This window comes from Aethalodelphis obliquidens, unplaced genomic scaffold (genome assembly GCF_003676395.1).
Source record: "Aethalodelphis obliquidens isolate GAN/ISIS:26980383/991018 unplaced genomic scaffold, ASM367639v1 scaffold8, whole genome shotgun sequence".
NCBI lineage: Eukaryota > Metazoa > Chordata > Mammalia > Artiodactyla > Delphinidae > Aethalodelphis > Aethalodelphis obliquidens.
This window is the reverse complement of record NW_020837952.1, coordinates 3178783-3204025: the sequence shown is the minus strand read 5'-3', so window position 1 is coordinate 3204025 and position 25243 is coordinate 3178783. Positions and strand designations below refer to the sequence as shown.

Genomic DNA, 25243 nt, shown 5'->3' with positions numbered 1-25243 from the left:
GTTCCCTGTATACCTTCCAAGTCAGTCCCCACCCTGCTAGCAAGCCACTGTTCTCTTTAATTTTGCCTGTTTTAGAACATCACATAAATGGGATCATGCATGATATATTCTTTTTTTCTGGCTTCTTTTGTTCAGTATCATGTCTGTGAGCTTCATCCATTTTGTTGCATTCCTTGTTTTGCTGAGTAGTATTCCATTGTATGAGTATACCATAGTTTGTAATCCATTTTCTTAATTATGAACATTTGGATTCTTTCCAGTTTTTGCTTTTATGCTATGGACATTCATGTGTAAGTCTGTGGTTGGTCTTATATTTTCATTTCTCTTGGATAAATACATATGAGTAGAATTGCTGGATCAACGGGCAGATGCGTGTTTACTCTTGTAAGAGACTGCCTAACCTTTTTCTAAAGTGGTTGTATCATTTTACATTCCTACTGGCAAAGTATGAGAGTCCTAGTTAGTCTACAGCCTTGCCAATATTTGGGTTGTCATTCTTTTTCATTTTAACTGTTCTAGTGAGTATATGTACATATTTTTTAAATTAAAATACATTTTATTTTGAGAATTTCATGGCATGTCTTGAGATAATTTGAAATACTCTTTAATTTGGTACAGCTCTTAAGATCCTTTTAAAGTTTGATCTGGACTGAATGCTGATCACAACAGTTGGTCTCCAAGGCCCAGAATATTCTTTCTCACTAACCATGGCTAGGACTTCTGAGGGGAAAAAAAATTTTTTTTTAACATCTTTATTGCAGTATAATTGCTTTACAATGGTGTGTTAGTTTCTGCTGTATAACAAAGTGAATCAGTTATACATATACATATATCCCCATATCTCCTCCCTCTTGCGTCTCCCTCCCACCCTCCCTATCCCACCCCTCTAGGTGGTCACAAAGCACCGAGCTGATCTCCCTGTGCTATGCAGCTGCTTCCCACTAGCTATCTATTTTACATTTGGTAGTATATATAAGTCCATGCCACTCTCTCACTTCGTTCCAGCTTACCCTTCCCCCTCCCCGTGTCCTCAAGTCCATTCTCTACATCTGCGTCTTTATTCCTGTCCTGCCCCTAGGTTCTTCATAACCTTTTTTTTTTTTAGATTCCATATATATGTGTTAGCATACGGTATTTGTTTTTCTCTTTCTGAATTACCTAACTCTGTATGATAGACTCTAGGTCCATCCACCTCACTACAAATCTCAATTTTGTTTCTTTTTATGGCTGAGTAATATTCCATTGTATATATATGCCACATCTTCTTTATCCATTCATCTGTCGATGGACACTTAGGTTGCTTCCATGTCCTGGCCACTGTAAATAGAGCTGCAGTGAACATTGTGGTACATGACTCTTTTTGAATTATGGTTTTCTCAGGGTATATGCCCAGCAGTGGGACTGCTGGGTCATATGGTAGTTCTATTTTTAGTTTTTAAAGGAACCTCCATACTGTTCTCCATAGTGGCTGTATCAGTTTACCTTCCCACCAACAGTGCAAGAGGGTTCCCTTTTCTTCACACCCTCTCCAGCATTTACTGTTTGTAGATTTTTTGATGATGGCCATTCTGACTGGTGTGAGGTGATACCTTATTGTAGTTTTGATTTGCATTTCTCTAATGATTAGTGATGTTGAGTATTCTTTCATGTGTTTAGTGGCTATCTGTATATCTTCTTTGGAGAAATGTCTGTTCAGGTCTTCTGCTCATTTTTGGATTGGGTTGTTTGGTTTTTTGATATTGAGCTGCATGAGCTGCTTGTAAATTTGGGAGATTAATCCTTTGTCAGTTGCTTCATTTGCAAATATCTTCTCCCATTCTGAGGGTTGTCTTTTCGTCTTGTTTATGGTTTCCTTTGCTGTGCAAAAGCTTTTAAGTTTCATTAGGTCCCATTTGTTGTTTTTGTTTTTATTTCCATTTCTCTAGAAGGTGGGTCAAAAAGGATCTTGCTGTGATTTATGTCATAGAGTGTTCTGCCTATGTTTTCCTCTAAGAGTTTGATAGTGTCTGGCCTTACGTTTAGGCCTTTAATCCATTTTGAGTTTATTTTTGTGTATGGTGTTAGGGAGTGTTCTAATTTCATTCTTTTACATGTAGGTGTCCAGTTTTCCCAGCACCACTTATTGAAGAGGCTGTTTTTTCTCCATTGTATATTCTTGCCTCCTTTATCAAAAATAAGGTGACCAGGGCTTCTCTGGTGGCGCAGTGGTTGATAGTCCGTCTGCCGATGCAGGTGACACGGGTTCGTGCCCCAGTCCGGGAAGATCCCACATGCTGTGGAGCGGCTGGGTCCGTGAGCCATGGCCGCTGAGCCTGCGCATCCAGAGCCTGTGCTCCACAATGGGAGAGGCCACAGCAGTGAGAGGCCCACGTACTGCAAAAAAAAATAATAATAATAAGGTGACCATATGTGTGTGGGTTTATCTCTGGGCTTTCTATCCTGTTCCATTGATCTATATTTCTGTTTTTGTGCCAGTACCATACTGTCTTGATTACTGTAGCTTTGTAGTATAGTCTGAAGTCAGGGAGCCTGATTTCTCCAGCTCCATTTTTCTTTCGCAAGATTGCTTTGACTATTCGGGGTCTTTTGTGTTTCCGTACAAATTGTGAAATTTTTTGTTCTAGTTCTGTGAAAAATGCCATTGGTAGTTTGATAGGGATTGCATTGAATCTGTAGATTGCTTTGGGTAGTATAGTCATTTTCACAATGTTGATTCTTCCAGTCCAAGAACATGGTATATCTCTCCCTGAGGGGAAATTATTTCTAATCTTTTCCATCCATTTTAGCCCCTTATTGTTTCTGAAATATTTTCTCATATATTTACTCTTTGCAGCAAATGTGGTTCCCATTTTATAGATGAAGGAATGAAGACTCAAGAGAGCTTGCCCAAGGTTTGCCCAAAGGTTCTAGAGACTGAAAGCTAGGATTTCAAACTTGGTCCAGTACTCTTTAGCACATAAAAATGAGCAACATATTAGAATTCATTGGATGTGTCTCTTTGGTTTGCAAGTTTAGATAAACTGAGAAGTATAAGAAGCTTTTTCTTGGAGGAGATAGCTGGTAGGGATATATCAATATTAGTTGTATTCCACAGAATGTAAACTGACCTTGAAATATATACTGGTCATTGATTTGTGCTTTTCATGTGGTTTCTTGGAATTTTGGTTATTGTTTTAATCCTTAGAGTAGATGAGCTGATGTGGTTATAAAGATTCTGCAGTTGGTACCTTTCTGGGAACAAATACATTACTGAGTGTCCTAAATTGACATTTGGGAACTCTGCATACAATTTTCAGAGCCCTTTTAGGAGTCCCTGTCTATGATTCCTAGAAACACTCTCTTTGGACACTTAAGTGGTTTTAATAGTGAATGTCTGTCATTGCCCACATTGTTGTGGTCAGAGGGATATTACAGCAGGTAATCTGAACTGAATGGTTAGGAAGAAACTTCTCCAAGGTGTGTCATGTTTATGGTTTTCCAAAGCGAATTGCAGTTAAATGGTTTCATTAATAAATCGGCTCTTACACCATTGTCAGATGTTAAAGTAAGTCATTTGTTTGTTTTATTTCAGTGATGTCCTAGCATTGCCCATTTTTAAGCAAGAAGAGTCAAGTTTGCCTCCAGATAATGAGAATAAAATCCTCCCTTTTCAATACGTGCTTTGTGCTGCCACCTCTCCAGCAGTGAAACTCCATGATGAAACCCTGACATATCTCAATCAAGGTTAGATATGGTGTTATTCATTAGTATTATTGCAGACCTGCTGGATTCATGATATTTAATTAGGTACACTTATATGTAAAAAGTACATCTTTCTAGTGTGACCTGTTAAAGTCAAAGCCTCAGTGTCGTATTTGATATATATTACTGGTTTCTTTTGTCTACCTGTCCATTTTTAGTTCCAGTCTCCCTCTTTCTAATCCATGTTCCCTGGACATCCCCAGTGGTCACTGTCTGAGAAGTATTACTGTATCTAGCTCTATTATTTACCAGTTGTGTGGCCTTGGACAAGTTGATTAAATTCTGTGTTTCAATTTCCTCATATGTGAAACTGGAATTGATAATACCTTAGAGAATTGTATCAATTAAATGACATAATTTATGAAAACACTTAGCACTGTGCCTAGCATACAGTAAAGGATTATGGTTGTTACTAATACTAATAATGTTATAGACTCTTGTATATTCAACCAACTGAATTTCATTCTTTCTGAATCTTGGGAAGTTAATTTATGATGAATATAATATGTAGTTACTTTTTGTTCTAGGCCAGTCTTATGAAATCCGAATGCTAGACAATAGGAAACTTGGAGAACTTCCAGAAATTAATGGCAAGTTGGTGAAGGTAAAAGAAAACAAGTAAATCATTCCTCTCCATAATATCCTTTTACTGACCCTTTTTGGATTAATATTTTTTCTTTCATAAAGGGCTTGGTGGTATCTCTTACCTGCTACAGTTTGCTAGCAGAGTGGTAAACTGTTGTGTTACTTCTTTGGGGTCAGAGTGAGCCCACCTATTCACATGGCTTTTCAGAGCTGCAGAAACGAAAGCTTAGCACTCCATGTCAGGAGAGTCTCATGGCTCATTGAAGTTCTTTTTGGGTGGAATAAAGTAACCTCTTCGAGATCTTTAGAGAAGTTCCAGTGTCTCTTTGGATACGTGGTCTAGTAGCAAAGAAACCAGAAGCTACTGTTGATGAATAGCAGTTTTCTTAATCTGGACTGACAGTAATGAATTCACAGTATAATTGAGACAGAGGAGTTTGGTCAGCTGCTGTAGAAGATGATGAGAGGGATATTAATAGGCACTTCCACAAAAGGAAGGTTGATGGAAACAGCCCCTACCTACCCTCAGTGTTTACAGGTTGTATGGTGGGTTAGCAAGCAGGGGACTTGGTGAGATTTTCACATGTATCTGAAGAGCTGAGCCAGATGTCACACGGTAACAGTAGAGGCATGTAGAAATGCTTCCAGTGGAGTCCTTTATGCCTAGTTACCAATCAGGGCTGATGTTTAAGCCAAGTTTTAAATATGGTACTAGTTAACTATAATATAGATTATATTTGAGCAATTATAAAGTTTGCCTTGAAATACAGTATGGTATGGGTTTTAGAGTAAAACAGGTCTCAAGAAAAATAATTTTAAGTTGTGTCTGGAAACCAACTGTGGGTGACTCCTGCTAGTTTTCCTTTGTCAGCACTGATTTTTAAGGGATCCTGTTAACATTTGATTTTGTTGCTTCCTTTTAGAGTATATTCCGTGTCGTGTTCCATGACAGACGGCTACAATACACTGAACATCAGCAGCTGGAGGGCTGGAGGTGGAACCGACCTGGAGATAGAATTCTTGACATAGGTAAGTTAAGAGAATCTGTTGCCCAGGAAATGCCTATAACTATGGTCTGAGAATTGGTTTTCTTTCCTTGATGTTTACTTTGATTCAAAATGCTTCAGGGGCTCAATTAACATGAACCTAGAAGTGGTTATTGATTAAGCATAAGAAATTACTGATATAATGATTCCAAAACTGAAGTTGAAAGTGTAGACACTTCAGTTCTGTAACAGTTGCATCCATAACTTGAGGGTGAGTTTTTGTTTTTTAAATTTAGTTGTGGTAAAATATACATAACATAAAATTTACCATTTTAACCTTTTTTTTTTTTTTTTTTTTTTTTTTTTGCGGTACGCGGGCCTCTCACTGTTGTGGCCTCTCCCCTTGCGGAGCACAGGCTCCGGACGCGCAGGCTCAGCGGCCATGGCTCACGGGCCCAGCCGCTCCGCAGCATGGGGGATCTTCCCGGACCGGGGCACGAACCTGTGTCCCCTGCATCGGCAGGCAGACTCTCAACCACTGCGCCACCAGGGAAGCCCCCTTAACCATTTTTAAGTGTACATTTCAGTTGCATTAAGTACATTCACATTGTTGTGCAACCGTCACTACCATCCATCTCTAGAACTTTTTTCATCTTGCAAAACTGAAACTCTGTACCCATGAAACAATAACTTCCCATTCCCTCCGCTCCCCAGTCCCTGGTAACCACCATTCTACTTTTTGTCTGTATCAATGTGACTACTGTAGGTGCCTCAGATAAGTGAAATCATTCAGTGTTTGTCTTTTTTGTGATTGGGTTATTTCAGTTACCATAATCCTCAAGATTCATACATATAGTAGCATGTGCCACAACTTCCTTCTTTTTGGGAACCCTTGTGCACTGTTGTGGGAATGTAAGTTGGTACGGCCACTATGGGAAACAGTATGGAGGTTTCTCAAAAAACTAAAAATAGAACTACCATATGACCCAGCAATTCCACTCCTGGGTATATATCCAAAAGAAACAAAAACAATTCAAAAAGATACATGCAGGGGCTTCCCTGGTGGCGCAGTGGTTGAAAGTCCGCCTGCTAATGCAGGGGATACGGGTTCGTGCCCCAGTCCAGGAAGATCCCACATGCCACGGAGTGGCTGGGCCTGTGAGCCATGGCCGCTGAGCCTGTGCGTCCGGAGCCTGTGCTCCGCAATGGAAGAGGCCACAATAGTGAGAGGCCCGCGTACCGCAACAAAAAAGATACATGCACCCCAGTGTTCATAGCAGCATTATTTACAGTTGCCAAGATATGGAAGCAACCTAAGTGTCCATCAACAGATAAATGTATAAAAAAGATGTGAGATATATATATACACATACACACACACTTACATACATATATATATTTATACACACATATACACACAATGGAATATTAGCCATAAAAAAAACGAAATTTTACCATTTGCAGCGACATGGATGTCATTATGCTAAGTGAAATAAGTCAGATAGGGAAAGACAAATGCTGTATGATATCACTTATATGTGGAATCTAAAAAATACAACAAACTAGTGAATGAAACAAAAAAGAGTTTTTTTTTCTTAAATCCTAAAGGGAAGGATCTTTACAAACACACATGCAGCCTCTCTTCGTGAATGTACTTTTAATTCTGGCATCTGTGTCTTTGATCTCTTATTGGTTGTCATCTCCTATTGGTAAGCATAGTTGTTAAACAAATCTACGTACTACTATTTTTATCTGAGAAAACACTGGTTCTCCTACAGATATCTTGATATATATTTGATAAACTGGCTTTAGGATAAATCCAACGTAGCTAATGCTGTGGAGTGGAACCCACTTAATGCTTTCTTGTTTGAATCATTGATACTAAAACAGTAGAAAACTTATAGCATAGTTATGATAATAAATATCAGCCTGGCCTTATCCCCCAGTTTGAATATTAATAGAAGTCAGGGAATGATATTTAAATATATGCCATATGGACTGGAAAGCAAAGTTCTAAAGCCCATTCATTTTTCTTCCCTCCTGAGAATAAGATGTGTCACTCTGTTATAGGATTCTTTGATGACTTCATAAGTCAGCATCAATTGTTACGTTAAATTTTCCCCACTTAATATTTGTGATAACAACACTTTCTGCCTTTATTCAGACACTCTGCTTTATCCTTCTATGACAATCCTCTTAGTTTACTTCTAGCAGTAATACTAACCTTAAAACTGTAAGTGAAGCAGATTGTAAATTAAATTTTTCATGACACTAGAGCCAGTGTGTAGACTAAATCTATCTTTAAATAGAATTTTGGCACATTAAAAGGAAACTACTTTTAAATTGTCTTATTGTAAAAACTTTTTTAAATGGAAACAAGATACTCAAAAGGAAAGTATTTAGGTCAATTTTAGGTCAAATCAAACTCTTTTTATTGGCAAAAAAAAGGTTTAAGGTATGATACACAAAAATCTTGGTAATTAGGGACCAATAATATAAGAATCGGTGCTTTCTTATTTAAACCCAGTAGCACTCAGAATTGTTCAATGATAACCATTTGTTTCTCAGATATCCCAATGTCTGTGGGTATAATCGATCCTAGGGCTAATCCAAACCAACTAAATACAGTGGAGTTCCTGTGGGACCCTGCAAAGAGGACATCTGTGTTCATTCAGGTAAGACACTGCAGATAGGGCTCCAGTTTTGAAGAGGATCTCTTACTCCCAGTTTGGTTCTTAAAGGATAAAACATGTTGAATTTGAAATCTTTACAGGGTTGAATCTCTCAACAAGTGCAGACTTACTCAACATGTGCCTGAAAGCAATGAGGAGTTTCTGAATTGCTCTTCTAATTTCCCCAATTTATTTATTTGTTTCTCTCAAAAGTACTTGCTAGTGGTTGCATAATATTTTATTCTTTGGCTGTACTTACCTAACAATTATTTAGCTTTGAGAATGTTCTAATTTTTCACTATTATCCAAGAAGTTATTTTGAACATCTTTATACTTAGAATTTGATTTGCATATCTGATTATGTCCTTTGGGTAGATTGCTTGAAAAGTCTTATTTGTTAGAGTTTATTTGTATGATAACCAATAGTTTGAGCACTTCTCATCAGGTAGTCACCGTGTTAAGTAAATACTTTTTATACATGATTTTACTTAAGACTTTCAAAAATAATCCTGTGTTGTAAGAATAGTCCTTGAGGCTTAGAGAAAATAACTTACCCAAGCTAGTATTTGGTCAACCAAGATTCCACTATTAAGATTACCAAGATCTTGGACTTTATGCAGTAGCCTAGCAAACCTTTTTCTTCCTATTGCTTGTGAGCTTTCATATTACTGTGTTCCCAGCATGGATGGTGCCTGTGCTTTCTAAAATCTACCTTAAAGTTCAGGAAAGTTTTACTAACAGAAACCATTTCTCTTTTATGTTAGCTCTGTCTTTTCTGAAAGGATTAATGAATGCCTCACAGTAGCTTTTTGTTAACATTAGATCTGTACATTTACTTTGTTTGCATTTGTAAATCGTTTAAGTTTTCCTCATTTCCTCATGAGAGTGTGAATTCTTCATGATCAAAAAGAGAGGAAAAGTTTCTTTGTAGGTGTTTAAAGGTTTTGCTGTTAGTAGTTGCCCCAAAAATGTTGCTGACTGGTTTGGCTAGCTAACAGTACTGAAACCTGGCTGGATGTTGCATTCTTTTCAGGTGCATTGTATTAGCACAGAGTTCACTATGAGGAAACATGGTGGAGAGAAGGGAGTGCCATTTCGAGTACAAATCGATACCTTCAAGGAGAATGAGAACGGGGAATATACTGAGCACTTACACTCAGCCAGCTGCCAGATCAAAGTCTTCAAGGTACTCCTGGGCGCTGTGCTGGCCCTTGGAACTTTCCCTCTCGTCCTTCATTTGCAACATTAGTCACCAAGTGAGAACGTCAGCTTGTCCCATCTTCAAAAACTATGAAAGCTCAGCCTAAATTAGAGTTATTGAAATAATTACTGATATGCCCGGTAAAGAAATTTAAATAGGGATGGTCATGGGAGAAGGGGAACTTGGAAAAGGGATCATATGGATATCATATGGATAGATACCTTCTCATTGCGAAAGATTCATTAATACAGCAGTATTCAGAGCACGACACTGAAGTCCCCCTTTACCACTCTTACCCTGACTCCCCAACCTCTCCCCAGAGGTGACCACTGTCAATAATTTCATATGTATCTTTCTAGTTCCCTTCTGTGCTCTTATATACACAGGTACCTAGATATACACATATTTTCTTTTCTTTGAAACATAAATGGGATTTTATGAATTGTTTTGAAGCTTGTTTTTTTCAGTTAACTATGTGCTTTAGAGATGTTTCCACGTCTGTAGCTATAGATCTCTCATTCTTTTTCAACTCCATCACACATTTAAATATCCTATTTTCAGACTTAGATGTAATGATGGATCTTGTCTTTACCTCATTGTACATACCTTTTTGTTTCACATGTGACTATTTTAAGTTCGTAGAAGTAATATTGTTGAGTCGAAGGGTGAGTATGTGAGTTTGAAACAAAATATTTCTCATTTTAGCCCAAAGGTGCAGACAGAAAACAAAAAACAGATAGGGAGAAAATGGAGAAACGAACGCCTCATGAGAAGGAGAAATATCAACCTTCCTATGAGACAACTATACTCACAGAGGTAAAAGGATTTCTTTTGGTGACAATTTCAATCAGTACTTTTTACTCTTAAAAGAAAAATACAATTATTTTGCGATATACAGTTGACCCTTGAACAACACAGGTTTGAACTGCATGGGTTCATTTATACATAGATTTTTTTTCCCACTAAATATGTACTACCGTACTACATGGTTTGCAGTTCATTGAATCCAAGGATGCAGATACAAAGGGCTGACTGTCAAGTTATACCCGGATTTTTGACTGTGGAGGGGGAGACGGTGCTCCTAATACCTGCGTTGTTCAAGGGTCAACTGTATACATATATCATTATGTTGTATACCTAAAACTAATATAATGTTCATGTCAATTATATTTCAATTTAAAAAAAAAGAAACATCACTTCCAGTCTGGTCAAAACTTACTTGTCCTCTTAGTTGTGAGGGCCTCTGAGGAATTAAGATTTACTAATCAAGATGTGCTATTCGACAAATGAACTTATCTACAAAACAGAAATAGAGTTACAAATGTAGAAAACAAACTTACGGTTACCAGGGGGTAAGCTGGGGGAAGGATAAATTGGGAGACTGGGATTGACATACACACACTACTGTGTAAAAAACAGATAACTAATAAGGACATACTGTATAGCACAGGGAACTCTACTCAGTATTCTGTAATGGCCTATATGGGAAAAGAATCTTAAAAAGAGTGGATATATGTATATGTATAACTGATTCACTTTGCTGTATACCTGAAACTAATACAACATTGTAAATCAACTATACTCCAATAAAATTAAAAAAAAAAAAAAAGATGTGCCATTTGAGTAACAGTAGTACATCTTTGTGGAATTTTGACACAGAAAGAGTCAAATGTACTTTCTGTGTCTAAGTTGTCCTTTGTTTTTAGTGTTCTCCATGGCCCGAGATCACATATGTCAATAATTCCCCATCACCTGGCTTCAACAGTTCCCATAACAGTTTTTCTCTTGGGGAAGGGTAAGTCTGGGAAATTGGCTTGTGTTTGTCCTAAATATGTATTCTTTCGTTATGTCTCCATAAACAAAATCTTTCCAAACCAATAAGACCTTCTATTTGGTCAGTCTTTGATGGACTTATATATTAACTGAGGTTTGGGTTATCTTCAAAAGAGACTGAAAGAGTTTTTATGTAGCCTTTTTCCCCCTCTATTATTTATTTATTTTATTTTATTTCATTTGTTTTGGCCACGCCACAAGGCTTATGGGATTTAGTTTTTCATTGCCCTTACGGCCCTCGGCAGTGAGAGCGCAGAGTCCTAACCTCTGGACCTGCAGGGAATTCCCTTTTCCCCACTATTAGGAAACAGCATTTATGGTCAGTTTTTAGTGATTCAGGGAATGAATTTTCTGTGTTTTTCCCTTCTCCCTCTTACTGCTTCTCTTAAAGTTATTTCACTTCCTGATCAGAGTGGTCGTTGGGAATTGAAACACAGTTGTGCAAACAGTAAAATCTGTTTGGTTACTTATTAAGAATGATCCCAACACCTAATTATTATGAATCTTTGATAATTGGGGGAAGAAGGTGAAGATGAGCTAAAATAATAGGTAATAGAAGTATTGGATCCAAGAGTAAGAATGTTTTAGGAGATAGCACAGATTCCCTTAAATCTCTAGCTTAAGACTTATGATGATGAAGAATGAGGCGATGAACCCTAGTATGTGTCATGAACTCATCCTTTCATTTTAAATGTTTCTTTAGAAATGGTTCACCAAACCACCAGCCAGAGCCACCCCCTCCAGTCACAGATGTAAGTCTAAAGTTATATAAATGTCAGTTATTATAGTCTAATAGTCTGATGTCTAATAATACTTTGGTGACTGTGTGATTCAGTAGAAATGCCCAACTTTTAGGGAGTATTATTCATTCACTAAGCAAACATTTATTGAATTTTGGCCTGAACCAGATACTGTGCTGTATTTAAGGAACTTTCAGTCTAGTGGGGAAGATAAGGATGGAATTCCATGGATATCTTGCATGGTTAGAGAAAGAAGACTGATGTATAAACAACTTCCAAGCAAACTCAGCCTGTCTGAATGTGGGTGTATTTGGCTGTTGTTACCTAATGATGTAACATTTACCTTTTTAAAGTTGAGTCTATTTAGTTACCAAAAAAAATGCTTTCCCTCTTTCAGAACCTCTTGCCAACAACCACACCTCAGGAGGCTCAGCAGTGGTTGCATCGAAACCGTTTTTCCACATTCACAAGGCTTTTTACAAACTTCTCAGGTTAAATTTGCTTGTCCTTTTGTTTTCCCCAGCATGGGATTTCCTTTACATTCCAGGGCCTCCTGGTATCCCTGTGTTGTTTTGTGTGTAGAGGGGGGAGATCTTAATGCATTTTTCTGATTAAATGAATTTCATTGAACCCTTCAGACTTTCTCACCAGCTGCAGCTGTGCTGTGAAATGCTCAAAAAAGAAAGACCTCTTAGTTTAAACTCATTTTAATTTTAAAATATTTATTCTATACAATACTTTAAAATATATTATCCATAAAATATTTTATCAAGGAGCATTGCAGGTAGTCGGAAATTTTCCCCTTGCTATCACTATATTATGTTTTCTTTGCACATTCCACTCTTATTTAGCACCTTCTGTGTACCAGGTATGGTAGGAATACACAAATGGATAAGGCATATTTCCTGATCAGTCACCATCTAGTATCAAAGAAAACCCAAATCAAAATAAAACCCTGAAAAAGGTAAACAAATAGTTGTAATGCAATAGATAAGTGTAAGGCTCTGGAGTTTGGGAACATGTGTGATGTGTGATGCGTGAGGTAAATCTTGAGGGCTGAGGAAGAGTCTGGTGGTCAGACAGTGGAAGGAACATGTGTGATGTGTGATGTGTGAGGTAAATCTTGAGGGCTGAGGAAGAGTCTGGTGGTCAGACAGTGGAAGGATATTTCAGGCAGGAGGAACAACTTGCTCATTAGGCGTGATCAGCATGATGAAAGCATAGGGTTAAATGAATAAGTTAATTGGGTGGGCATTGAGGTGAGAGAGGATGCAGGGGCCAGGTCATGGAGGGCCTTATATGCCATGCAAGAGATTATGACTGTAGCATACTAGTAATGAGGTGTCGTTGTAACACAGTCCATTTTAAGTCATTAACAAGGAGAATCTTTGCCGTTATCACCCATTTTCTTATATTTATTCCAGGGGCAGATTTATTGAAGCTAACTAGAGATGATGTGATTCAAATCTGTGGCCCTGCAGATGGAATCAGACTTTTTAATGCATTGAAAGGCCGGTATGTAATTAGTGGTAAAATATCAGTGGGGCTGGATTTCAAATGGATTTGGATTCAGGGACTCTTCGCAATACTTTTTGTACAGCTAAATACATCTTGTCGAAACATTCTTTTTGAATGCCAGCTATGTGCCAAATAAAGATGAAAAATATCTTTTCCTGTACTTGATCCAAGGAGGTCCTCATGATATTCCATTTTTCATTCAGTTAAATATCCGTTGTCCCTGTTATGAGCCATTAGGCTTTGGTGATACATTGATGAGCTTTCTGATGGGGAGAGAGAGAAAGATTATAAACTATAAGTATTTTGAATAGTGATAAGTATTTTGAAGGAAAACAAAACAAACAAACAAAAATAAGGTGGTTTCCTACAGAGTACAGAATATAGTCAGGAAAGACCTCTCTGAGGAGGGGCCATTTAAACTGAGTTATGAGAAGGATGGAAGCTTTGGAGTCATGAGGGAAGAACATTCTATGCAGAAGAAACAGTGGGTGCAAAGGTCCTGAACTCAGTTTTACTAAAGAAGAGATTATTCTTAAGTTTGGGTAGGAATTGCTTAAGTGTCTGCTTACAAATATTACATGTAATACAGAGGAACTTCTAGTCTCTGTTTGGGATTTACAGTTTACAATAGGAAGTAGTAATATTGATGGAAAAAACATACAGGTCAGTGCCATAGAACCAAATCAGTGACTAAATAATGAAACAGATTGTGAAGTATTTGTGTTTGTGTATATTACAAGAGATAATTGAATCAAGTTGGAAACTTTTTTTAAAAAATAAATTTATTTATTAATTTTGGCTGTGTTGGGTCTTCGTTTCTGTGCGAGGGCTTTCTCTAGTTGCGGCGAGCAGGGGCCACTCTTCATCGCGGTGCGCGGGCCTCTCACTGTCACGGCCTTCTCTTGTTGCGGAGCACAGGCTCCAGACGCGCAGGCTCAGCAGTTGTGGCTCACGGGCCTAGTTGCTCCGTGGCATGTGGGATCTTCCCAGACCAGGGCTCGAACCCGTGTTCCCTGCATTGGCAGGCAGATTCTCAACCACTGCGCCACCAGGGAAGCCCAAGTTGGAAACTTTTAAGGAAAGAGGTGAAATTCAAAGGGTTGATGACTGGGAGGAAAAGAATGGATCTTTCATTTTTAAAAGTATTACCTACAGAGGAGCTTCCCTGGTGGTGCAGTGGTTGAGAATCAGCCTGCCAATGCAGGGGACATGGGTTTGAGCCCTGGTCTGGGAAGATCCCACATGCTGCGGAGCAGCTAAGCTCGTGTGCCACAATTACTGAGCCTGTGCTCTAGAGCCCGTGAGCCACAACTACTGAGCCCGCGTGCCGCAACTACTGAAGCCTGCGTGCCTAGAGCCCATGCTCCGCAATGAGAAGCCACCACAATGAGAAACCCGCACACTGCAACGAAGAGTAGCCCATGCTCACCGCAACTGGAGAAAGCCCGCGCGCAGCAGTGAAAACCCAACACAGCCAAAAATAAATAAATTTATTTAAAAAAAAAAGTATTACCTACAGAGCATTTAGAAATAGGAAGGAATAAGATGATCAGAGCAAGAGGTAATTCAATATTGTTGTCTAAGAAGAAAGAACAGAAAGAAGGCTAAAGACACTTAGGAGAAGATAATGAGGGAAATAAGATTTTCTAGTTTATCCTGTTGGTACTTTTAAGTATCAATAGAAGGTATGTCTTGAACTGACCCACAAAACAGTGGCTCACACATTTTGAATCTTTCTAACCTTTATATCAAAGGTTACAAACTCAAATGACTACAGAGACCACATGTAAATGAGTGACAGTCAAGTCTGGGGGGTACTGAAGAATGCATGCACCACGCAAGTAGAACAGCTGATTGGGTGTTTTGTAAGAATGGGGGCCTTGGATCACCAGATCTGATTTTTCAAGGAAAACCAGAGGTTTATATGAGGGCTTCTGTTGGAATGAATTCAGTTAAAACGCGCGCACGCGCACGCACACACACACACACACACACACACACACACACACACATACACACACACACACACACACACACGCCAGTGGGGAGCTAAAATGTAGACACACAAGTTCTTCCTTAAAATGTGCTCACCATGAAAGAGTAACAGCTTTCTTTTTTCCTCCTTAGGATGGTGCGCCCAAGGCTAACCATTTACGTTTGTCAGGAATCCTTGCAGCTGAGGGAGCAGCAGCAACAGCAGCAGCAACAGCAGCAGAAGCATGAGGATGGAGACTCAAATGGTACTTTCTTCGGTAGGTCGTTCTGCACAGGCCAGGACAGATATGAAGAAAAATGAAGAGATGACTTATGAGCATGTGTGATGGGAATTTATCAAACAGCAGATTCAGCATTTGCTAGAAGGAATGGTAATTGCTAATGTTTATTGAGTTCCTAATATATTATGCCAGGCACTATTCTCAGCACGTTTACATGTTTTAATTTTTACAACCGGTGTTTCCTCTTTGCAGTAGATTTTATTGTTCTTGCCAACATTTCGATGAGGAAGATGAGGCTTAGGGATGTTAAGTAACTTGCCCCAGGTCACACACAGCTAGCGAGTGGTTGAGCTGGCATTTCAATTCAGGCAGTCTGCCTCTGAGTCCTTCAGGAAAGTGGGCATTCCTAGTGATCAGATTACATTTAAGACCAGAGACACTCTGTACTGACTGCCTTTGCTTTCTCCTTTTTGCAGTTTACCATGCCATCTACCTAGAAGAACTGACAGCTGTTGAACTGACAGAAAAAATCGCTCAGCTTTTCAGCATTTCCCCTTGCCAGATCAGCCAGATCTACAAGCAGGGGCCCACAGGAATCCATGTGCTCATTAGTGACGAGGTAGATTTTCAGCACAGCTGAATCACCAGACGACAGTGATTTGTCTGGGCAGATGACAGGAGCAGGAACCGTTCTACTGGGGCAGAGTGCTCTGTTTTCTAAGACGAGGTTTTCAAATGTTTTTGTTTGCTTACCTCCTACAATGATGTTTTAAAACTGTGTATCCCCTTGCACGTTTTTAGGTTGACTTAAAATTTTTTGTTTTAAGTTTAAATAGTTGCAAAAGATGTCATTTCTGGGCATATTATATGACATTTAAAAATGAAGTGATTACTTCACTACTCTAGCTATATTCCGTGTAACCTAAATACAAGAGTAATTTAATACTGTCATCTGTTTAAAAAAATACATGAATATACTTTTTTAACAGAATTTTTATATCATTTCTCTGCTTCGTTAAACTCATATTTTCATTCACTTCCCCCACAGAATTTCATCTTACCATAACCTACCTTTATGCTTGAATATCTTTTATTAATTATCCTACCATATTTCTTTAAAACAAAAATTTGCTTCAATAAAAGTAAAAAAATCTCTTCTGAATAGAATTATCACCATAATTATATAATGGATTAAAATAACATAAATGTATTATATGTTTTGATAAGTAATTATTAAACATTAAGAAAAAATTTATTAATGCATTAGTGCATCTAGGGAGTTCCCTGGTAGCCTAGTGGTTAGGATTCTCAGCTTTCAGTGCCAGGGCCTGGGGGTTCAATCCCCGGTCAGGGAACTGAGATCCTGCAAGCCGTACAGTGTGGCCAAAAATAAATAAATAAAATAAAATACAATAAAAGTGCGTCTATTAATGAGATGGATGAGATTACTCGATTCCTTACCCTCCCTCCCACAGACAATTAATTCATCGATAGATACATACTGCCTATTGATTGCTAGAATGAAATAGAGTTCAGCATCAATTCCATCCGTTTTTTTTCCCCTAGATATAAGTGCTGTGGAATCTGTTCCATATAAATTGATAGACAGGAATGGATGGAGTTTGCTGTAACAGCATTGCTGGATTTTTTTTTTTTAACTTCTGAGTTATGTGCCAAAAATTGCATAGTGATATTATCAAAAATTATTTTGAATCATCTGTCATTTGACAATTTGTGATTAGATCACTTCAATTCTGGTGAAAGGAAAGAATTGAAAATAAGACTTTATTACCCAGTCATTTGAGTTTCCGTTTGCAATTACACTTCTGCATCCTGGGGGCTTTTATACTCCAGGGCAGTGCATCTTCATAGGATTTCAGGAAGGTGAAACTCTTGCCTTTATTTTATAAAATGGGAAAAGGTAGTTTGAGAAGGGAAGTGGGAAAGGAAAACTGAAGAGGTTCTCAGATGGTTTTAGGAAAGAACAGATATGGAAGTTTAATTCCTCCCATATGGGCCTATCTGTATCTGCGTGCCCCTTGGAAAGTCTTGGGGTTAGCCCAAGAAAATGCACACTCGAATTTTAAGAAAGCAGTTTTAGAATGCTTAGCTTTGAAAGCTTTTGAAAACTAAATAGGAGAGAAAACAAAACAAAGGATTATTCTTCACTTATATCTAGTATAATAAACACACAGGCAAAATAAATATAGCAGGGCTTCCCTGGTGGCGCGGTGGTTGGGAGTCCGCCTGCCGATGCAGGGGACGCGGGTTCGTGCCCCGGTCCGGGAGGGTCCCACATGCCGCGGAGCGGCTGGGCCCGTGAGCCATGGCCGCTGGGCCTGCACGTCCGGAGCCTGTGCTCCGCAACCGGAGAGGCCACAGCAGTGAGAGGCCCGCATACCGCAAAATAAATAAATAAATAAATAAATAGATAAATAAATAAATAAAGCAAACCAAGGTTTTAATAATCAGCAAAACTTCTTGCTTTTTTCAGATGATACAGAACTTTCAGGAAGAAGCCTGTTTTATTCTGGACACAATGAAAGGTAATGAAGTAGTAAGGCAAATGCCTTTCTCGAAGGAGTTTGAGGGTTTTTTTTATAGTACTTTGAGGAGAGAGGGAAAGTATTAACTGCCGTATTTGAGGTAAAGAAAGTGACATTATTAGAGATTGTTCCTTTTTATGAATTGGCTTCTTGGCATTATTAGAGTAGACAGTGTAACTGATGACTTCCTGCCATCTTCTTCCACCTTCCATGGACAAAGGATGAAACGGAGGCATGCTGTTCTTATAATGCATGTTTATTACAAGTATTCTGTGATAATTAAGTATACTGCCCTCTGTCCTTCTGTTTTTTCTTTCTCTAAAGAACCTTACCACATATATTTTTCTCCTGCTGTGTTTTAGAGGTAACTAAAGATTATTCTTTTTTCTTTTTTCTTTTTTTTTTTTTACAGCAGAAACCAATGATAGCTATCATATCATACTGAAGTAGGTGTGGGGCATTCCGTCCTCAGTGGCTGCTGCTGCTTTCGCCTATGGGAACTCCCCTCTCGAAGGGGGTCTTGCAAATGGAGCTCTGAAGGGCTGCAAGAACCTGACCCATCTGACTGTGTCCAGGCCTTGGAGGCAGAATCCCAGGCATCTGTTGGCCCAGGCTCTTAGGGCACCCACAGATTACTGCCCAACATGCATTTCTGCAACGATTTCTTATTTAAAATTTCTGGACCCTATTGTTGTTGAATATCAATAGAAAACTCCACATCATTTAGGGTGTGTGTAGGGCATAATGATGACGAGAATTGTATGATGTTTAATGGAAAGATGTTAAATTTTGTGATATGGAGCCATGTAATTTTTTTTTCTAACATAAAAGCAAACATCTATATTCATAAGACTAGATCCTCAACCTTTTTTGCCCCTGAAAAACCTCATTAAAGAGAAATATGGAGAAAGAAGAAAATTCTTCTTTTGATTCCCCTGTAATTCTATGACTAATAGTAATTTTAGGTAACATTTATTGCACATTTAGTTGTGTGAGGCAGTGTGATAAATTCTTTAAATAGATTACCTTGTTTAAATCCTCTTAATAGCCCTATATGAAGTAGGTAATAATGATCCCTAATTGAAGATGAGGAAATGGAGACAGAGTGGCCGAGGAGCTTGCTGAGTAACAGGCAGCTAGCAGCTAGTGACACTGAAATGCAAACCCAGGCCGTCTGGCTCTTATTAACAGCCATCCGTGACTGCCACCCTTGCAGTCCTCTGTGCTTGCCACCGTTTCCTACTGTGGCTCTTCTGGTGAATTGGATCTAACACTGAGCGAGAACTGAGGAATTAACACCAAAAGGGACAAACCACACCTAAATAGTGATGAACAAATCAAGACCTACAAAAAAATGAAAACATAGACACTTTCAAAGCATCATCAGTTACCAGATTCACAGAATTTGAGGTGGTGAAAACTAGGGATTATCTGTAACTCCCCAAACTCACTGTTCTTGAATGACCTTCTCAAACTATTAACGAGTTAGACTAACCTCTGCTTTCTCTTTCCCCTCTCTGCATCTTCCCTTGGTATAGAAAGTTCTTTTACTCATGTAGCGTTCTTTTATATAAGCTTTACAAGAAATTCATTCCCATCCTGTTTGCATTCTTACCATATACTTTAGTTCTTCCTGATTGTGATTGTGTGCTCTTGTGTGTGTGCATGTGTAAGACTATGGGTCTTTTTTCACATGTAAAGTTTTATCCAGAAATCCCTCTACGTGTTATGCTGAGGTGAAAAATGATAATGTTCAAAAGATTCTGTATTGGATTTGAATCTGTGTGTGTGTGTATTTTTAAAGCATTTGATAAAGTTTAAATGTTTTTATACAGAGATTTTCGTTCATTAAAATCCACCTTCAACATGGTCTGTTTTCTTTTGGTTTGAAAGAAATTGAAAATTTTGAAACCAGAAAATTAAGTCAAATGACTTGTTTAAAATCGACCTGGACAACTTGACATATTAGGCCAAAATACTTTTTTAGTGACTGATTACCAGATGTCCCCATTCTGGGGGGACATTTCTAATTGTATTATGTTCATAGGACTGGTTCTCAGCTCGGGGAAGTCAGCTCTCTCCCCAGCAGGCTGCTGTTTTTTATTTTTATTTATTTATTTATTCCAGTTCTTTCTGAATGTTAGGCTGGGAGGGTTGGACTTTTACGGTCCCTTCTAAATCTGCATCTGTGACTCTTGTTTACTGTAAATGATACACAGAATTCTATTAATATATTTACTATAAATTTACACTTACTAATTTTTACTTGGAGATAGAGGGTTTTTTAAGAGTAGTTTTCAAATTTGTATAGAAATGAATTTATGTAAGTTTGTAATCATAGATCCTCAGATTAACTAGAAAATCTCTTGGGCTTTCTTTAGCTTCAAACAAATATTTATAGTGCTAATGCCATATAATTGGTAAGAATTGGTGTAGTGATAGAACACTGTAATTATTCAACTTGCTTTAAAAAATTGCATTTGTTCACTATTGATCCTTGCAGTTAAATGAAAATTTTAAACTAGCTTTTTCATGATGAAAGTAATACACAAAGTGATAAATTCAAATAAAGAAAGGTATAACTTATCTCCTTGTCCCACTCTATAGAGGTAGCCATTGCAAAAAAGTTTCTCTCTTTCCCTCTCTCTCTCACACACACACACACACACACACACACACACACACACACGCACACCAGATGGGCTCATGTAGTACTAATGATCTGCAGTTTTCTTTTTATGTTTAATATATCCTGAACATCTTTCTATGTTAGGATTTATAGTTTGACATCATTCTTTTGGGGAAAAAAATGGCCATTCCTTACGGATGCCATTTAGGTTAAGCCCATTTAAACATGTATTCTCCTAAGTTTTTTGCATGTATCTCTAAGATATATTCCTAAAAGTAAAATTTGCTGGATTTTACCTCTTTAACCATGTGATGGTTGATACTTAAAATAAAGGAGATGGTTTAATGTTTCCATTAGGGTGAGGGTATATGAGAAGGAGAATGGTTAGATTTTAGGCCCTCCTGAGAAGTGGAGTAGCATCCTGTTTAACTTAGTATTGTCTGTACTGTTTCCTTGAAGTATAATAGGTTCCATCTAGAAGAATCTATTGTGTAAAGACTTGATAGTTAAAAGGGAGTCATTGGGAAGTAAAAGGGTCACTGCAGAACTCTTAAGGACTGAATACCAGTCACTACGTAAAATGTGGCTATTAAGTAATAAGATTGTCCAATATTATGCCCCAATAATAAGAATGTTTGCCCAAATATATGATTTATTTAAGACGCCACTTAAAGGGAGGGGAAATGGGGGTGGTCATCTTGTCTGGAAAGAGATTACAGTACGACAGATATAAGATAAGTAAGTAGAGTCTGAAAGACCTGAGGTGGTGAGGTTCTCTTGAGGGGACAGACGTGATTCCTGGAAGTCAGGCACTGTCAGGCACTGGGTACGCTGTGAGGGGCAGGGCATGATCTCACCACTGTGAGTTGGAGGAGCATGGCAAGTGAAGAAGGCTTGACATAATGAGCCTCGCCATTTCTCATTTAGGCCTAATGAAAGAGTGTTCTGAAAACCCTTTGTATCTCCAAGTCTCCTGAGAAAGTCTTTCATATAGGGTTGCTGCAGACATTTGGGCTATCTTCAAACTACCGTGAAGGATTGACTGAAGCTTCAGCATTCAGTTTTGAAAGTAACACAAATTTCAGGTGCAAATATTTGAAAACAAGACCGAGTTTCTCCTCCTTCGCTAAAGCTTTTTTCTCTGGCCAATACCTAACAATTCCAGATAACTTGGAACCAGAGAGCTGCAGTTGAGCCTTTTTATCATTTTTCTGAATCTTTAGTTGTCTTACTTGGCCATGGATGGTTCCCCTATGGGAATTTGATCTGTTATGGCCTCTGCTGCTCTGTTACGAGAACTCCCAAGTCTCAGCAGGAATGGCACAAATGCCCCACCTAGCTGCATCTTTTTATATACTAGTTCGTAAAGTAATCCTGCTTCATTCTTCTGCTTCTCCTAAAAATGCTCTGTTTTCTTAGTCATGAGCTAAGGCTTTTCCTGCTAGAATATTTATTTTTAGTTTGTGATTAAATTATTGTTTCATTATACAAACTCCAAGACTTAAATAAGGAAGAAAGATGCCCTATGTGATGTGAGGTTAATGCCATCAGCACTTGTTTTCTGTTTTGTTAATACTTTATTTCTCCTCTATGCTTCTTTAATGACTTTGTATTTTGCCTTTGACCTTGAACTTCCATCTATTTCTACTTCCTTCTTTTTTCCGCATCTTTCCTCTTCACTTCCAGATCTCCTCTGTATTGTTCCTTATGAATTCTGGCCTGTTCAACAAATTAATTTGGAAATTGCAACAAAGTCTAGCATTTGCATTCTCAAAATTCAGAGATTTAAAAGTTGTATATGAATTAAATTTTTCAGTTGGATTAAAGTCAATTTTATAAAGGAACTTGCTATTTAAAAAACACTATTGTATTATTGTATTGTACTATTTTGTATTATATGGGATCTTTTGGGACATGAGTAATAACCAGTTTATCTTGTAAATCTGTGTTTTCATATATTTGCATAAGATGAGATACACATTCCTCATTTTAATCACTACAGATTCCTGTTTTCTTCCTTTTTTTTTGGCTGTGCTGTGTGGCTTGTGGGATCTTAGTTCCCCAACCAGGAATTGAACCCAGCCCCTTGGCAGTGAGAGCACGGAGTCCTAACCACTGGACCGCCAGGGAATCCCCTCTTTCTGAGTTCTAATGTCTAATTTTTCATTTAAGGGTTTAGTTAATATCTTTCCCTAGACATCTTTATAACTTTACTTCAGACTTTCATTCACCTTTTTTAAGCTTATTAAGCTTGACCTCTCTAAACTCACCCTTGCACTCTACCCCCTCAAACCTGTTTGTTATTTTGCTTTTTTAATAGGGTTTTTGTGTGTGTTATGCACATATATAGATAAATTTGTGTGTCTTTTTTTGAAACCTTCCTTGATAAAACACACAGCTTCTTCGATTTTTTGTGCTCTTAAATTGCTGTGGCCCCGTCTTTTTCCCAGATTTGCTCTATTGATCTCTTTCCGTTAGTGTGGAATTAGTCACAAAGAGGTGCCTGTCTCTCTAGATCTGGATTCTAATTAAATGTAAATTAGTAAAGTAACATACAACTTCAGGGCTAAATCAAGAATTCCCTATCAGAAAAACAAATACAATGGCTTAGATTTAAAAAAAAATTTTTTTTAATATTTATTTATTTTTTGGCTGCATTGGGTCTTAGTTGTGGCAGGTGGGATCTTTCATTGCGGCGTGTGGGCTCTTCCTTGCAGTGCACGGGCTTCTCTCTAGTTGTGGCATGCAGGCTCATTAGTTGTGGCATGCAGGTTTAGCTGCCCCACGGCACGAGGGATCTTAGTTCCCTGACCAGGGATCGAACCCATGTCCCCTGCATTGGCAGGGGGATTCTTAACCACTGGACCACCAGGGAAGTACATGCAATGGCTTAGATTTTACTTAACTCTTTTTCTCTAAGAAGCTCAGCACATAGTATCCTCTGATCTATTCATTTTCAACCTCCCTGGAGAGTGTACTCTTTATCTTTTGTTTGGTAAAGAGTAGTTGATGCAGTACATACTTTGGTGTCAGATAAGCCACTGTTCAAATCCCAGATCTTGCTCTTCCTGGATGTGACCTTGGACAATATAATCTCTTAAACCTTAACTTTCTCATCTTAAAAAGGAGATAATGCTTAATTCATAGGGTTGTTAGGGAGATTACAAAGGATAATGAGTATAAAGCAGTTTTATTTTGTACGTAATATACTTATTCAGTTGCTTAATAAGTTTAGGATACTATTGACTACAAGATCACCTTTACATGTAGACAAGACTGCAAGACAGACGTATAAACACTGCCCAGGACATAAAATCTGACCTTTGGTTTTCATCTTCATCTGTTCTTGATCATCTGTCTTTTCTTCCTACTTGACTTTTTTGTCCCTAAAACACACCCATGCATGAATTATGCATGGTCTGGAACAAAGCAGTCACATTTAGAATTAGATGTCCATTGTTATAATTTACATATTAATAATATTAGCATTTCTTTTCACTTTTCCTTGTATCTTCTGTTCTACTGCACTTAAGCTTAACTTACCTAGTGATTCTATCAAGACAATGAAATATGGTGAATAAGTGACTCTGTGATAAGTAGTTGGGATGTTTGTAAGTCCAGATGATCTTTTTGACTGATCTAGAGATTACTGCCAAATTGGATTCTGCTGTCTCCTCAAAGGATGTGCCTAACTTTGCTTTGGCTATCTTCTAGTTTGGTGTCATTAACCAACAAAGCTTGGGCATTGAGGCTGATGGTACTCTGACAGATTTCTATGACTGCTCAAATTCTAGATGTGTAGGCATATGAAACACTTTTAGCCTACCCAGCATGGCCTTTAGGCTGCTTTTTTTGTTACTCAGCCCTCTGATTCTACAGAGTCTGGGGTCTTCTCTTCCTTTTTGATTTCTGTGTGGCCAGGAAAAACACATTGCACTGTGTTGCAAACATTTTATACTACTAACTATTTAATCTCCACAAAAGCCTATGAGATACATACTTTTATCCCCATTTTGCAGATGAGGAAGCCAAGGCACGGGGAAGTAAGGGGCGAACTGGCACCATTGTAATAACTTACCTAGTGATGCTATCAAGACAATGAAATATGGTGAATAAGCGACTCTAGACGTAACAACTTCTGATTTCTGAGTCTTTTTCCCGTTTTGAAAATGGATTGCACAGTTGTGAAGATCAGAAGTCATGTAAGAAATTTCTGGAAGGAAAACAATCCATCAATACATACTGAGATTACTCTGCATTGCTTGTATTTTCTTTATACCTTGGGCAGGCTGCAGCACGTCATGCTGCTTAAGACTTAGATCCCCTGAGCAAGGATAAGGGGGATTAAGTTCCTTAGGCATGGGAGTGTGGGCCTGGCGAAAGGAAAAGGGGAGTTATAGAAGACAATTTGTTTAGTCACCGAAGATCTGTAGCTGAGGGTCTCCGCTTTTCCTCTTCAAAAGGCTGCTGTGGCGTCAACTCGCTTGCTTTCCCAGGGTCCGCTGCTGCGGACTCACAGCCTCCTGAGCCTGTTTGCGGGCGAGTTTCGGCTTTGCGCTGGTAGCCGCCTCCAACT

General features: G+C 38.4%; 1 protein-coding gene and 1 long non-coding RNA gene across 7 annotated transcripts in view; one reads left to right on the top strand and one right to left on the bottom strand.

Moving 5' to 3' along the window:
• TFCP2 (transcription factor CP2) overlaps positions 1-19908 on the top strand; it is a 51161-nt gene extending 31253 nt beyond the window's left edge. For 2 of the 6 annotated variants that reach the window (XM_027106282.1, XM_027106287.1), the window contains 14 exons: positions 3572-3723; positions 4269-4345; positions 5250-5355; positions 7881-7987; positions 9018-9170; positions 9891-10001; positions 10892-10980; positions 11722-11770; positions 12156-12249; positions 13183-13273; positions 15404-15528; positions 15969-16111; positions 17987-18038; positions 18451-19908. In XM_027106282.1, the coding sequence (XP_026962083.1) occupies positions 3572-3723; positions 4269-4345; positions 5250-5355; positions 7881-7987; positions 9018-9170; positions 9891-10001; positions 10892-10980; positions 11722-11770; positions 12156-12249; positions 13183-13273; positions 15404-15528; positions 15969-16111; positions 17987-18038; positions 18451-18488 (1387 nt within the window). In that variant the 3' untranslated portion in view covers positions 18489-19908. The remainder of the gene's footprint in view (positions 1-3571; positions 3724-4268; positions 4346-5249; positions 5356-7880; positions 7988-9017; positions 9171-9890; positions 10002-10891; positions 10981-11721; positions 11771-12155; positions 12250-13182; positions 13274-15403; positions 15529-15968; positions 16112-17986; positions 18039-18450) is intronic. The other 4 variants (XM_027106283.1, XM_027106284.1, XM_027106286.1 and 1 more) reach the window with 4 other exon arrangements.
• Positions 13268-25241, bottom strand: LOC113620450 (uncharacterized). Its single transcript, XR_003432772.1, has 5 exons — positions 25088-25241; positions 24746-24880; positions 23989-24086; positions 15368-15538; positions 13268-13539 (listed from the first exon to the last, which is right to left on the bottom strand). It is a non-coding gene; the product is annotated as an uncharacterized LOC113620450 (long non-coding RNA).
• Between the last annotated feature and the right edge of the window lie 2 nt (positions 25242-25243).